Source organism: Pelophylax lessonae (assembly GCF_965119305.1).
Source record: "Pelophylax lessonae genome assembly, chromosome: 3".
Lineage (NCBI taxonomy): Eukaryota > Metazoa > Chordata > Amphibia > Anura > Ranidae > Pelophylax > Pelophylax lessonae.
In genome coordinates, this window is record NC_138770.1 from 408,373,163 (window position 1) to 408,386,033 (window position 12,871).

At 39.5% G+C, this 12,871-nt stretch overlaps 1 protein-coding gene across 1 annotated transcript in view; it reads left to right on the forward strand.

Annotated features, from left to right (window-relative positions):
* DCBLD1 (discoidin, CUB and LCCL domain containing 1) overlaps positions 1-12,871 on the forward strand; it is a 122,024-nt gene that overhangs the window by 55,617 nt on the left and 53,536 nt on the right. The window contains exon 2 of the mRNA XM_082249086.1: positions 2,910-3,128. Within this exon, the coding sequence (XP_082105212.1) occupies positions 2,910-3,128 (219 nt within the window). The remainder of the gene's footprint in view (positions 1-2,909; positions 3,129-12,871) is intronic.

Here is a 12,871-nt window from a genome sequence, read left to right on the forward strand (position 1 = left end):
TTGCATTGTTTCCTGTTTAAAACAAGAGTTTTGAAACCGGTTGAGTAAAGCAGTATTTATTTGTAGCCATTCATTTTCCTGAAGCAGTTGGATCATTTTAATGCTTTTGTAATTTGCATTCGGTATTTGCTGTCCAAAGTCCAAACAATAGCCTGCGGTTTGTTCCTGTTTATCTGCTTTGCCTGATCCCTGATGGGTGAGGTTTATAATGGGAGTTGTTTTTCTGGAAGAATGCATAGAATACATGATACTTCACAGCCTCCTTTTACTTGTCACATACCAGTAGAAGAAAAGTTTCCTCATATAATCCCTATACTTTCTTAATAAAGAGCTTGTGTTTCCTTTATTTTGGTCTACTGTTGTATATCTACACTGTACAATTTTTATATACGGTTATGACTACATTACAACTACATAGTTTGGTTAATGTAAAATTTTTTTGTACTCTGGGCTACCCTGTTTTTAATTTTATTTACCAAATGCCTATTTTACTTACGAAGGGTGTCCACATCATGGCCTGCATATTGGCGGAGGTGGCGTTTCCAGCTGCCAGAGCTTTTCACATAGGCTTCCAAGGCAGGAGGGGGTGGTTAGGGGACCAGCGCCGGAGAAGATAATGAGCAGAGTAAATCCCTGGTCCCCAGGAAAGGAAATGGCCCTTTGATTCATTGTGACTTTGATCCAATACACTGTGGGATGGCTTTAGAAGAGGTAACTGGAATAAAATCTAGGAGTAGGAAGTAAGAGAATCGATGCACAATTTAAAGTAGAACTTAACCGAAAAGGGGAAGTTCTGCTTCTTTGCATTCTCCCCCCCAACCGCAGAACGCTCCAGTCAAGGTCCCTGGTTGTACACCTTGATAAGCATGTATGCGTGAGTCATTGTGGTTTTTGTTTTCTTTGGTGATTTTTTTTTTTTTTTTTAATTTGGGCATATAGTTTTAACCCTGGTACAAACAATGAGGTTATCAAACAATTTATTATTTTTTTTTCTTATCTCCTATTGAAAATAGTTTCCTAGAGTTATAAAAACTCTTGTAAGACAGAATACACTTTCCTGCGATGATGTATTGTATGGTAATGTTTTCTTTCGTTTTAAGTAGGTGCAGTCTTAGGCCTCTTTCACACGGAGCGGACCGTATTTTGATCCGCTCTGGCACTTTTTTTTTTAAGGACACAGAAGACACTTGTGTCATCCGATCCGTATGTCCACATATCATCCCATCCATTTGCGGATGATATACGGACATAATGTATGTCTATGGGGATTGCGGATGTCAGCGGATGACACCGCTGACATCCGATTTTGCGTCCTTTCCGTTTTTTAAACGGAAGAATAATAGGGTTCTGTTCCAAAAAACGTAACAGAACTGAAAGGACGCAAATCGGATGTCAGCGGATGGTCATCCGCTGACATCCGCAATCCCATTGACATGCATTATGTCCGTATATCACCCGCAAACGGATGGGGTGATATACAGACATACATGTGAAAGAGGCCTTAGTCACTCGTTTTTTTTTACGGTCGAATACTGTGTTGATTAAACGAAAATCATTAGTTCTGTTATCGTACTAAAAATTGTTTTCGTGCTTGTCCCTTTGAATAGATTCACATGAACTGTAATTATTGAGACTCAAAAGCTGATCATATTATTGGACAATCACCCCGAAAGTGGTATTTTTCGTTCAATTTTCTCATCTTGTGTACTAGGCTTTAGGACTTATGACTGCTGTCTTAAAGCAAACTTAACTGTATCTGAGCACCACAAACGGAAAATGCTATTTAAACAAGACGCGATTTTGTCGCCGTTGTCACCCGACAAATTGTGGTAAAATCACAAAGACAGAATCGTGGAACGCCTGTCTCCCAAAAGACTTAAAATAACTTCTTTTGGTTGACAGGCGTCCTGCGGTTCTGTTTGCACGATTTTACCACGATTCGCCGGTCGGCAAAATCGCGCTGCGTTTGGGGTGCCATTCATTGGAAGTGCTGGAAATCGCACGGGCATCCTGCGATTTGTCGTGCTTAGGGATAGCGGGCAGAATTGCGACGATTCTGCCCACGATCCGGGACGCCAAGGTGTGAGCAGAACCTAAGGCAGGCCATTATGCAATTATCTTTCCTTCCACAAATTGCTTGACTCCCCTATCAATCACAGTCAGCGCTATTGTGTTCTGCCAGAGGGGAGCCTTCCCTGCAGGAAGAACACAATTTATCGCATGAAAAAAAACTCAGACAGGCTGGTTGTAGTGTAGTCAATCAATCAAATCACTTCAGCCAGCCTGCCCATAGATGGATCGATTTTCGTCCGGTCCTTGCTGAATCAGCCAAATTTCGATCCATGTATGGCCAGCTGAAGGATTAAAAATGGCTATAGTTGATTCAGAGAGTTTAGATCTGCTTTAAGTGTAGGCCTAACTTTAAATTCAGAAGCTGCCTTTATATAGTGCTATTAAACGTAGACAACACAAAGACCATAAACGCCACATTTCAGGTTACAGTAAATGGTGTAATGAGTGATGTACGAAACGAGAGCATTGTAACTTAAAACTTTGCAACTGTTGGGCTCTTCTGTTTGTTGTGCCAGTGATTATCTACGGCTCATTAAATACCATGCTCTGAGCAGTTGTACCTATTAAAATTTTATGGTTTTAGATGGACTAAGTTTTTCTTGTAAGGTCATACGGTTTCCTTTTAGAAGAAACAACCCGAGACATTATTCAGGAGTCATTTTTCCTACCCTGCAGTTGTTGACTAGAAGCTTTGATCTTTACCTTTTTAAAAAAAAAAAAAAGTCAAATCTCATTACTGATAACATACAGTATATATGCCATTATTTTATATTCTATTCCTAGCTGTTTAGCATGCTGTAGCCCATTTTCTGATATTCCTTTGTGTTTTGTTGCAGTGGATGGATGTGGACATATGGTTACTAATGAAGAGAGTGGAACATTAACATCGAAGAACTATCCTGGCACTTACCCCAACTACACCCTGTGCTTAATAAAAATCAAAGTGCCCGCTGGTAAAAGCCTATACCTTAAGCTGGCAGATCTGGATATCGAATCCCAAGACTGTGAATCTGCGTATCTAAAAATATACAAAGGATCATCCAGTGAAGAAATTGGTGAGTTTCTGGCCTTTCTGCATTGGTAGCATGTTCTGAAACTGATCCGCTTACTTTTTATAAAGTTCTGTTTTTATTTCACAAGACACAAGAAAGATCTGAGGCATGCTTGCTTGTAGTCAGGTATTGTATTAATGGGAGAAAAATGCACAAGGCTAATGTATGTTGGCAATATAAATCATTAGCCTTGGATGCTTGGTTCTTCTGGAGGAATTTCTCTTGCTTGAGGGCCATTTCACATCACAAATTATTTGTTTCAGGCTTGTTTTTTAATGCGTTGCAGTACATTTTTCCCCCCTCCTTTTTTTTTTATTTAAGTTGAGCACATTCCAGAGCATTTTTTAATGCATTTTGCCACGTTTCATACAGAAAAAAAATGCAACATGTTCTACTTTTGTTGACTGCACTGGAATGTGCTGCACTGATGTGATCTATGACCCCTGGAATTCATGTGTCCATGCTTTTTTGATGCAGAATAAAAATGCACTGGACATTCACTGGTGGGAACCAGCCCTAAGTGTAAAACTGTATAAAAAGATGGCACTTTCTTTCCCCCTTACATGCACTATGCTGTGAAGTAGAAGGAACTCCAGCTACCCTTGTAGAGGTAATGCCCCATACAATGGAGAATCATTCTTTGACAGTCTTTGTTCAATCTTTACCTTGTTGGATTATTTACAAAAGATTTGTGTTCAAAATGAAAATGATAATTTTGTCAATTTGGCTTCTGACACTTTTTCTTATCACTTCCTTGGAAGGTGTTTTTTAAACAGGGAGCAATTTCAGTCTTGTGAGGGAAGTGTGTGACACTTGATCATCTCTTCCCTTGCGTCTTAGCCCTTTACCGATTTCTGCCTTTTTAACTAAACTAGCTTGTCTTTAAACTCTTAGGCCAGCCATAGATGGGTGGAAATTTTGTTTTGATTCATCTATGGGCAGGCTGGTTGTACTGAAGTTGATCAACTTCAGTACAACCAGCCTGTTCGTTTTTTTTTTTTTTTTGTGCAATCTGCTACCAGCTATATCTGCCCTTTACCGGCAAGCTTTAAAGGTATTTTATCAGATGTCTGCAAAACCAAAACAAATTCTACTGTTTTTTGGGCAAAACAAAGTTCCTTAAATGGTCGTCTTCTTTTTGGGACTTTAAGGCCTCATGTACACTGCAACTTTTAAACGGCCGTTTAGGAGCAGTTGGGCATTTTTTTCGGAAGCCCCCTGAACCCACCTCCATGTTATCCTATCTGTCCATGTACACTGGGTCGTTTACAGTCATTTAGAGGCAGTTGAGTTCAGTGATGTTTTTTGGAAAGCAATTATTTGCGTTCGAACGTGTGTTTCCCGGCGTTTCATATGCAAAAAAAAGTGACCGAAGGCGATGACCCGCGTTTAGCGCTCGCGTTTTTCCATTTTAAAGGGGAATGATTTTTTGACCTCTAGAAACGGTACTAAACGCAAACACCCGCTAAACGCTGGTGCAAATGCGACACAACAGACGTTTTTAAACGTCCTTTGAATTCCAGCATTCAAGGGACTTTTTAAAACGTCCCGTGTACATGAAGCCTAAATATTATTGAGTTGACACAAAGGACAAAATGTACTTTTAGTATATCTATTTACAGGCGATGCATGTGTCCTACGTATGAAAAGATAATTACATTACGGCAATTGCTTGGCAAAAAAAATCACAAATGATAAACGGAATAATTCTATTTATTCATAGGGAAAAAATTGCTATTCTCACACTCTGGCTTTCCAGCTGGTGGAATAGTCATATAAAACCTAATCTGGCCTTGTTCCAATATTGTACTCCACAATCATGCGGAGGATCAAGCTATTAGGCCCCGTTCACACTGGGGCGATCCGACTTGGGGGGGCCACCTCCGAGGTCGCGGTCGGCACGGACTTCATAACATTGAAGTCTATGACGGTCGCTCCGGGTCGCCCCAAAGAAGCTCCGGACCCTTTTTCTAAGTCGGAGCGACTTGTGTCGCTCCTATTAGAACGGGTCCGCAGCTTCCCTATGGCAGGCGACCTACGGCGACCTGTGAGGCGACCAGGTCGCCTCACAGGTCGCCTTAGTGGGAACAGGGACTTAGGGTTGTTTAGTGGGCAGCAAGCTTTTCCAGAAGGGTTTCAACTTGTTGATAAGCATATCTAAACCCAAAACCATGTAATTTATTGCAACTTACCAGTCCAAAGCCTAGTACAATAAGTTTTCTTTCTTTTAACCCAATTTGATGTTAGAACAGTGATCTCCCTTGATGAGCTGTTGATTGCCTCCCGCCAATACACTCCGGTCAGCGCTGAGAGCACTGATCAGGAGCCGGTTGACTGCTGGTTTTCCAGCATGCTTGTCCATCAGAAGCCAGCCGAACATCCTGGTTTTTATTGACCCAGCCAATGTCGCCTGGCGTTCAGGCCCATGTGTACTAGGCTTTAGATGTGGTGGCTATATTTGTTTTAATTTCACCTGTTGGTCCTGGCAGAAACACACTTCCTGTCCTAGGCTGACAATGCTTACTCAACATACTATATCTGTGGAGGAGCAGTGTTGTCACACTAGGTTGTAAAGCGCTGCGCAAACTGTTGGCGCTATATAAATCCTGTATAATAATAATAATAGGTTGCTCTATTGATTTGGACTGCAAACGCTCTCCTCATTTTTATTACATATATGGGAGCTGTTCTGTAACACTCTGTAGAAAATAGCTGAGAAGGCCAACATTGTTTTAACCTTTCAGCTTAATGCATAAGAAGGTACAAAGACCTAAGGTCTCTGGCAGGATCAACTGGTATCTTTGCTTGCAGAAATTTTACAAATGAATGCATTACATTTGTTCTTGGGTTTAGATATATGTTAAGAAGTAAAGGTAACAAAGTGGGCTGTATAAGTCCTTTAGAAGTTTGTGTCAGGTCCTGTAGGGTTTGATAAGAGGCGGCTGTCTCACAGCCTATCATATTGTCATGTGTGGCAAACCTCTTTCCCTAAATCCAGTAAATGTGATTAGAGGCCAACTAAGCATTATATCCCTAACAATTAATTAACACTTAACAGGTTGTGCACAGAGCTTAAGGAATCCTAACATATGTCATCTTGGCCTTACATGACCTTAATTTTCATTTCTGCCTACTCTGGTCTGCAGGTCTTTGTCCGTCTGAGCCTTCCGTAACAGATGTTGCTGCTGCATTATATTGGTTAAGGACAGACGAGCAATTGATGTTTTTACATTCATTTGATGTGTGACCGTTAAATGCATTAAAAAAACTGTTGGTATACACCTTTTTTAAATGTTCATTCTGAGTTTTTTTAGAATTGCCAGATACATTATTTTTTAAGTGGAATTCCAGGAAATGGGTATAGGTTTGTAATTCTGTATTTTTAGTCTTATGACTTCCCCAAATCTACCACCCTGCACAGCGAGGACGATCACTCTTCTAAATCCTAGTTCAGCTTGGTCTTTGGCAATAATTGAGTCAATTGTACAGTAAGGGGACTAGAAGCTGCATTGCTTAATATGGAATGAAGTCTGTTACCTGCTTGGCTGTTCAGTGTAGAAGAGGTGTGTAAATCACATGAATGACTGAACAGAAGTACTAATCTTTTGGAAAATAAAGCTGTATACAATTATGTGTATTACAACTGTGTATTTGGCTGTTCGTCTGGAGTTCTGCTTTAAGAGATGTTAATGTTTGGGTAAAGTTATTCCTGGACAAAGGATGGTTTCCTGTTTTTCATCCATGTGTGATGTAAGGAACCAGAACAAAAGTATGGTCATATTAGAAGTTTACTGTGCATTGTGTGTGTCCATGGCAGATATTTATAGCGGATGTTACTGTCTCAGTTGTCTCTTGTCTCAGGAAGCAGAATTTGTCATACACATGTGTTATTAATATCGGTTGTCTGCAAACGTGCAGGTTGTATGGCATAGATCTGGTTGTTACTGGTTTTTGTATGGAAACCTGTGGAATCAGGAATAAAGAAATATTAACTAGCCGCAACACAGTTTGGTTCTGCTATGTCAGATTTTGCCAGCAAGACTTTGCTGACACATCTTTGGATTGGCTAGAAGTCTAATCTGATGGCATTCATTTTGAATTTGTCTGACGCTAATCTGGTAGGACCCCATGTAACATATGTTCTATTATATTGTTCAGACTGAAAGCGATAATGACCCAAGCTGCAATATCACTTAAGAAGTGCTAATTAGTGCTTAAGGCGTGCTAAAATGTCAAATCATAACAATGGATGAGAGGCTATTTTACTTAGTACTTAAACCGCATCTATGGGCAAGTAAAAAGTTATTTGCCCAGCAATGGGGCTGTGCCCGCACTGCAAAGGTTAATAGCTCATTTTTCCAGGGGGAGAGGAGAAACGAGCTTACTTGATCCTTCACTCAGATGGCACTCCCCCCACTATCTGGGGGTGGACTGTCCCTTGGCATTGTCACATCCAAAGCAGGGCTATGGAACCTGCTCTGGTCTTGATGGTATCTGTGCCCTAGACTGGTAGAAAGCAGGGGTGCAAATGCTGTGAGGACCGGTCTAGCTGCGAGTTGGAGTGGAGGATCGTATTAAATATATACTGTGTATATGTGTGTGTGTATATATATATATATATATATATTAATATATATTTGTTTGTTTTTTTTCATATCTCCTTTTATTGTTCTCCCTACACATGAACGACCCTTGCAGTGCAGGCATGGTCCCACAGGAAGAAACTTTATATTTGCCCCGATTGGCAAATTTACCTTAAAGTTTATGGGGAATTTTGCATGTATAGTGATTCTGCAGCTTGATAAATGAAGGCCAAAGTCTTTCATTTACAGTTTGGTAGGTGTGTTGCTGTCATTCACCCTTAGCCAATTTTCTCAGATTTTTCCTATTTGTGTTGCTCCACCATGTGAATATGATGTTGGCAGATTAAGATATAAAGTGGTCTTTGTTACAAAAACAGATATAAATAAAAAAAAAAGTTTTTTTTTAACATGTGAACCAATTTATGCAAGCTTTTGGAAGAGTTTATCTAATGCACTAGATTGTAAAATCTCTTAGTCAATAACAAATCCTACTAATTTTATATTGATATTTTATTAAAGACTAGAACTTTTAAAAGCTTTTACAGAAGCTTTGTTCAATATTTTTACCATGGAAAGACTGTCTTGAAGTACAATTTCAGGTCTTGAGGTACATTTATTATATCTACAGTCATAGTACACTATTATGATCAGTAAGCTGCAGATAAGAGTATACAGTATGTGATGAATAAAGAATGTAGTGTGGTCATTGGAATAGTGCCTCTTGGTTCATGCAGTTCTTACTTTGCTCAGCTGGGAGGGGCCCCATTACATTCATGGTCCCTAGAAGAGGAACTTCCTTATACTAGTAAACAAGGAATGCCTCTTATGCACCTCTAAAAAGATAATTGGTGTCCCTGGCAACTTGCCTGAGAGATAAAAGTACAGGTTATGCTTGTCCCACGTGCTGGTATATTTCATTTGACCAGTCCAGATTGCATTTTAGGGTGCTCTAAGGAGTGTGCCTTTTATGTGCTTTTGCTTTTTTTAATTGAGAACACCTTTTCAGTTATTGTAAGTTAACTAAAAGGTTTTTTCAGTTATTTGTAAACTCAAATGTTGTGGTGAGGCAGTGTTAATTTCGTCGACTAAAACCGACTAAAACGTTTTCGTCGACTAACACAATTCAGATGACTAAAATACGACTAAAACTAAAATGGCATTTTAGTCTTAAGACTAAAATACGACTAAAACTAAAATGGCATTTTAGTCTTAAGACTATAACTAAAACTAAATCGAAATTTGCTGCCAAAAATTAACACTGGTGCATGCTCAAAGCATAAATAATAACATATTAGATTTTTCACTCCAGGACCAGCAGTAGTATATAATGAGTTTGGAAATTGTAGAGAAATGCTTAAATAATGCATTACAAATTACAATTGAACTACAGCCATTTGATTATAGATGACTAAAATTAGTTTTAGTCGACTAAAATGTAGGGCGTTTTAGTCGACTAAAATGTAGGGCGTTTTAGTCGACTAAAATATACTGGAGTTTTAGTCGACTAAATACGACTAAAACTAAAACACTTGCAGAAGACTAAAATGGGACTAAAACTAAAATGCCATTTTAGTCCTAAGACTAAAACTAAATTGAAATTTGCTGCCAAAATTAACACTGTGGTGAGGTTCTCATTTTACCTGCTTGCTGTGCCATATTTTCTTGATGGTATTTCATGACCAGTTTTCTAGATCCTCCCTCTAGTGACTATCCTGCTGAAAAAAAGACAAGATAAGCTGCCATAAACTGATTAAAAGTTGGCTGGTTCAGCATGGACTGGCTATTTGCTCCATGTGTGGCTGTCCCCGCTGAACAGAAGTCTTTGACTTCAGTCAAAGGGACATGTTGGCAAATTTTCCTCAAGCAGTAGCTGCAGACGCTGACACTGATCAGTGTATTCTGACAGCAGTGGGTGCCACTGTCAAAATACAGTGTCCCAGTGAGGGGGTTCCTCTATCCATTCTATGTGTGTGGATGGCGATATTGACTTGTTTTTTGGGGAGAGCCCACTTGTCTTACCCTGAATATGTAGGCTGCCTTTGCATATCTCTCCTGACAATGCCAGTTGCCTGGCTATCATGTTGATCCATTGGGTTCAGTTCTTTGGGCTTCTGCCTAGTTTTCTGACCTTACTTGGTCTTCATTTGCTGCAAGCTTGTTCTGGCCAGTGATTCAGAAAAAATTAAAGCCAGATACAATCAAGCAAGCAAGTAGCATTTTCAGAAGGAGATTCGCAATGACAACTTCTACCTTTCTCTCCTTAGGAATTTCCTTTTAACATGGACCAGCAGTTTTTAAAAAATGTATTTTGTTTGTGTTCTGTACCGGTAAGTGATCTCTACAGGAAAACTAGACCCTATATTTCCCTGTCATATTGAATTTGTTTTATATATAGAATGTGTATTATAAGTATATTTATTGATCTGTATTCTGAATCTATGGCCCCTTTCACACGAACGGTTATATTGCAGCTTTTAGCTGCTGAAAGAGGAACTTATTTACCGCAGCTAAATGCAGACAATGCATGCCTATGTAATAGAAAAATAGTGCAGCGCAATCCTAGTGGTAAAATTATATAATCATGCAGAGTCCCAATGTTAATAGGTGTCCATATAAACAGATAAGTCTCCAGTGTAAAGTGGTCCTAGGGCAATTCCATAAGGTGCTTGTCTCCACGAGTGCTCATGCAATCCCACCACCTGTTCACACTGCCGCTCACCTTAACAAAGAGACCCTACAGGGTCAACCAGCATTTCATCTCAAAATCAAAGCATCCTCACACTTTCTTCCTTAAGCGTAGTAAATGATTACATCTCCGATGCACTGTCAGCTCCTCAAACAATGTTACCAATATGTGTAGGAGAAAAGAAACAACGATCTAATGCTCTCTGTATGCAATCAAGCACTCTTTAATCCATATAAGTAAACAACTCACATTTTTGAAGAAAATAACAGCGCATATCTGCAGAGTTTGCAAGCAGGCGTGCATCAGGTCCACCAACCCGGAAGAGTGAGAGGCGGCCGCGGGTCACGTGACGTCCCTCGTTCACACACTGCGTTTTTAGCAACATTTTCAGAACACACAGTTTTGTGCATTTAGGAAACAAAAAGTTGACAGCGTCCAGGAGCGATGTACCGCAGCTATCTGTATATAAAGGCAGGTAATCGCAGTACAAAGAAAGTAAACAGTTGCTATACAAAAGGCAAGAATTTACTGCCGCAGCTAAACGCAGCCACATGTAAACGCACATAATCGCAATGTACAAATGTGAATAATCTTGGTGCCAGGAGTGTTGGAATTTCAAAATAACAAAACATATTTTACCAACGGCACAACAACCGCCCGTGTGAAAGGGGCCTTATGTGCCAGAAATACTGTAGTCTTTTCTTTTTTTTTTTTTTTTCTTTTTTCCATGAAAATTTTTGCAAATGATTGATCAAACAAAAAAAGAAAGCCAAACTTTAAGCATAGGAAAAGTACAGTGGAAACGTGAATCGTGTCAAAGATGAGGCTTCCAACAGAGCCCAGCTGGAGGTTACCTGCTGGTTGACAGTGTTTTAGAGATCAACATAGGTAACAAAAAATATGGAACACTTCATGAATTTGCGTGCCATCCTTGCGCAGGGGCCATGCTATTGTTCTCTGTATATTTCTGATTTTAGTATATGTCCTGCCGAAGCGAGGACAGTCTCTCTTTTTTATTGAAAGTGACGTTGTAGAGCTTTGTCACTTTTTTTTTTTTACCCGCCTGATAGAACAAAGCAGTGACTGGTGCCTGCCCTTAGCGTTCTGCAGTAACACAGCCCTCTGCTTCAGCTCATGATCCCTAATGAAGGACAGAACTGCATTTTCCTTCCTTTGACTGAAAGGTCCATAAGTCATGTCATGTAATCAGCAGCCAGTGAATTATTAAGATTTGTCTGGTGAGTGAGAGAAAAGATAAAGGCAGCAGTACCCTTCATGGATGAGAAATCTTGCCTGTGCCAGCATATGATCAATCCACCTCGTATCATTATCCCTGGCCTCTTATCTGTCTCAGACTATGTACGCTCTAATCCACTGAGCCTGTGTGGCTCAATGCATAGACTGCTACTGACACATCTATTATTTGTCTCTGATAGAATGTTGATATAGAGTTCCTCTGGGGAGACCTCCATCGGTGGAACTGTGTGTGTGTGTGTGTGTGTGTGTGTGTGTGTATATATATATATATATATATATCATTTGTCATGTATATTACCCATGGCTTGTTAGCAATCTTGTAAGACTTGTGGCCTCTCACCTGCCCCTTTATTTTTATTTTTTGTCAATAATAATAATAATGAACAAAAATCTATAAGGAAATATATTACTTGTTCTAACTTGGAGCTCTATGGGAGCATAGTGGAGGAAACAGGACAATATATTATCCTATAGATTTTTTTTTTTTTTCATTATAGTATGATTGCTGTATTGTAGTTTGTGTGGATTCCTGCACTGGCCGGTCAGTCATTTCTGCATGGGGCCATAGGTCACTGTTTACTTGTATACTCTTATTGGAGGTTTATGACAACTAACAATATATGGTTATATTCTGAGGTAAACCCTATCCAGAACTGATGCTTTGATTTTGGGTGGTCATTGTTAGGCTGAACCATCTGCTATTTTTATATTTTTCATAGAGAAATCATATTGAGATTGTGATACTATACAGTGGCAGTTGGGCAACTCTGCAGGTTCTCTTTGGCATATCTCATTATTGATGTGTCTAAGGAAAAAAAAAACTCTACCCAGAATTCATGTTAAAGGGTGGGCATGGTGAGTGGAACCACCTGATATTTTTTCTATTCTTCATACAGATTCCGTCCAGTGAGAACTCCTACTGAAATTGTGATACCATACAGTGACAGTTGGGCAACCCTACATATTCCGATGTGCATATCTTATTATTAAAGTGGCTAAGGAATAAAAACCCTATCCTAGAAATTATGCTTCGATTTTGGGTGGGCATTGTTGGGTTGGGTTTTTTTTTTTCGATTCTTCATAGACTTTATCCAGTGAGAAACTCGTACTGAGATTGTGATACCATATAGTGACAGTTGGGCAACCCTACAGGTTCTGTTGAGCATATCTCATTATTTTTATATTTTTTAGAGGTATGCATGAAAAGATACAACGGCAAC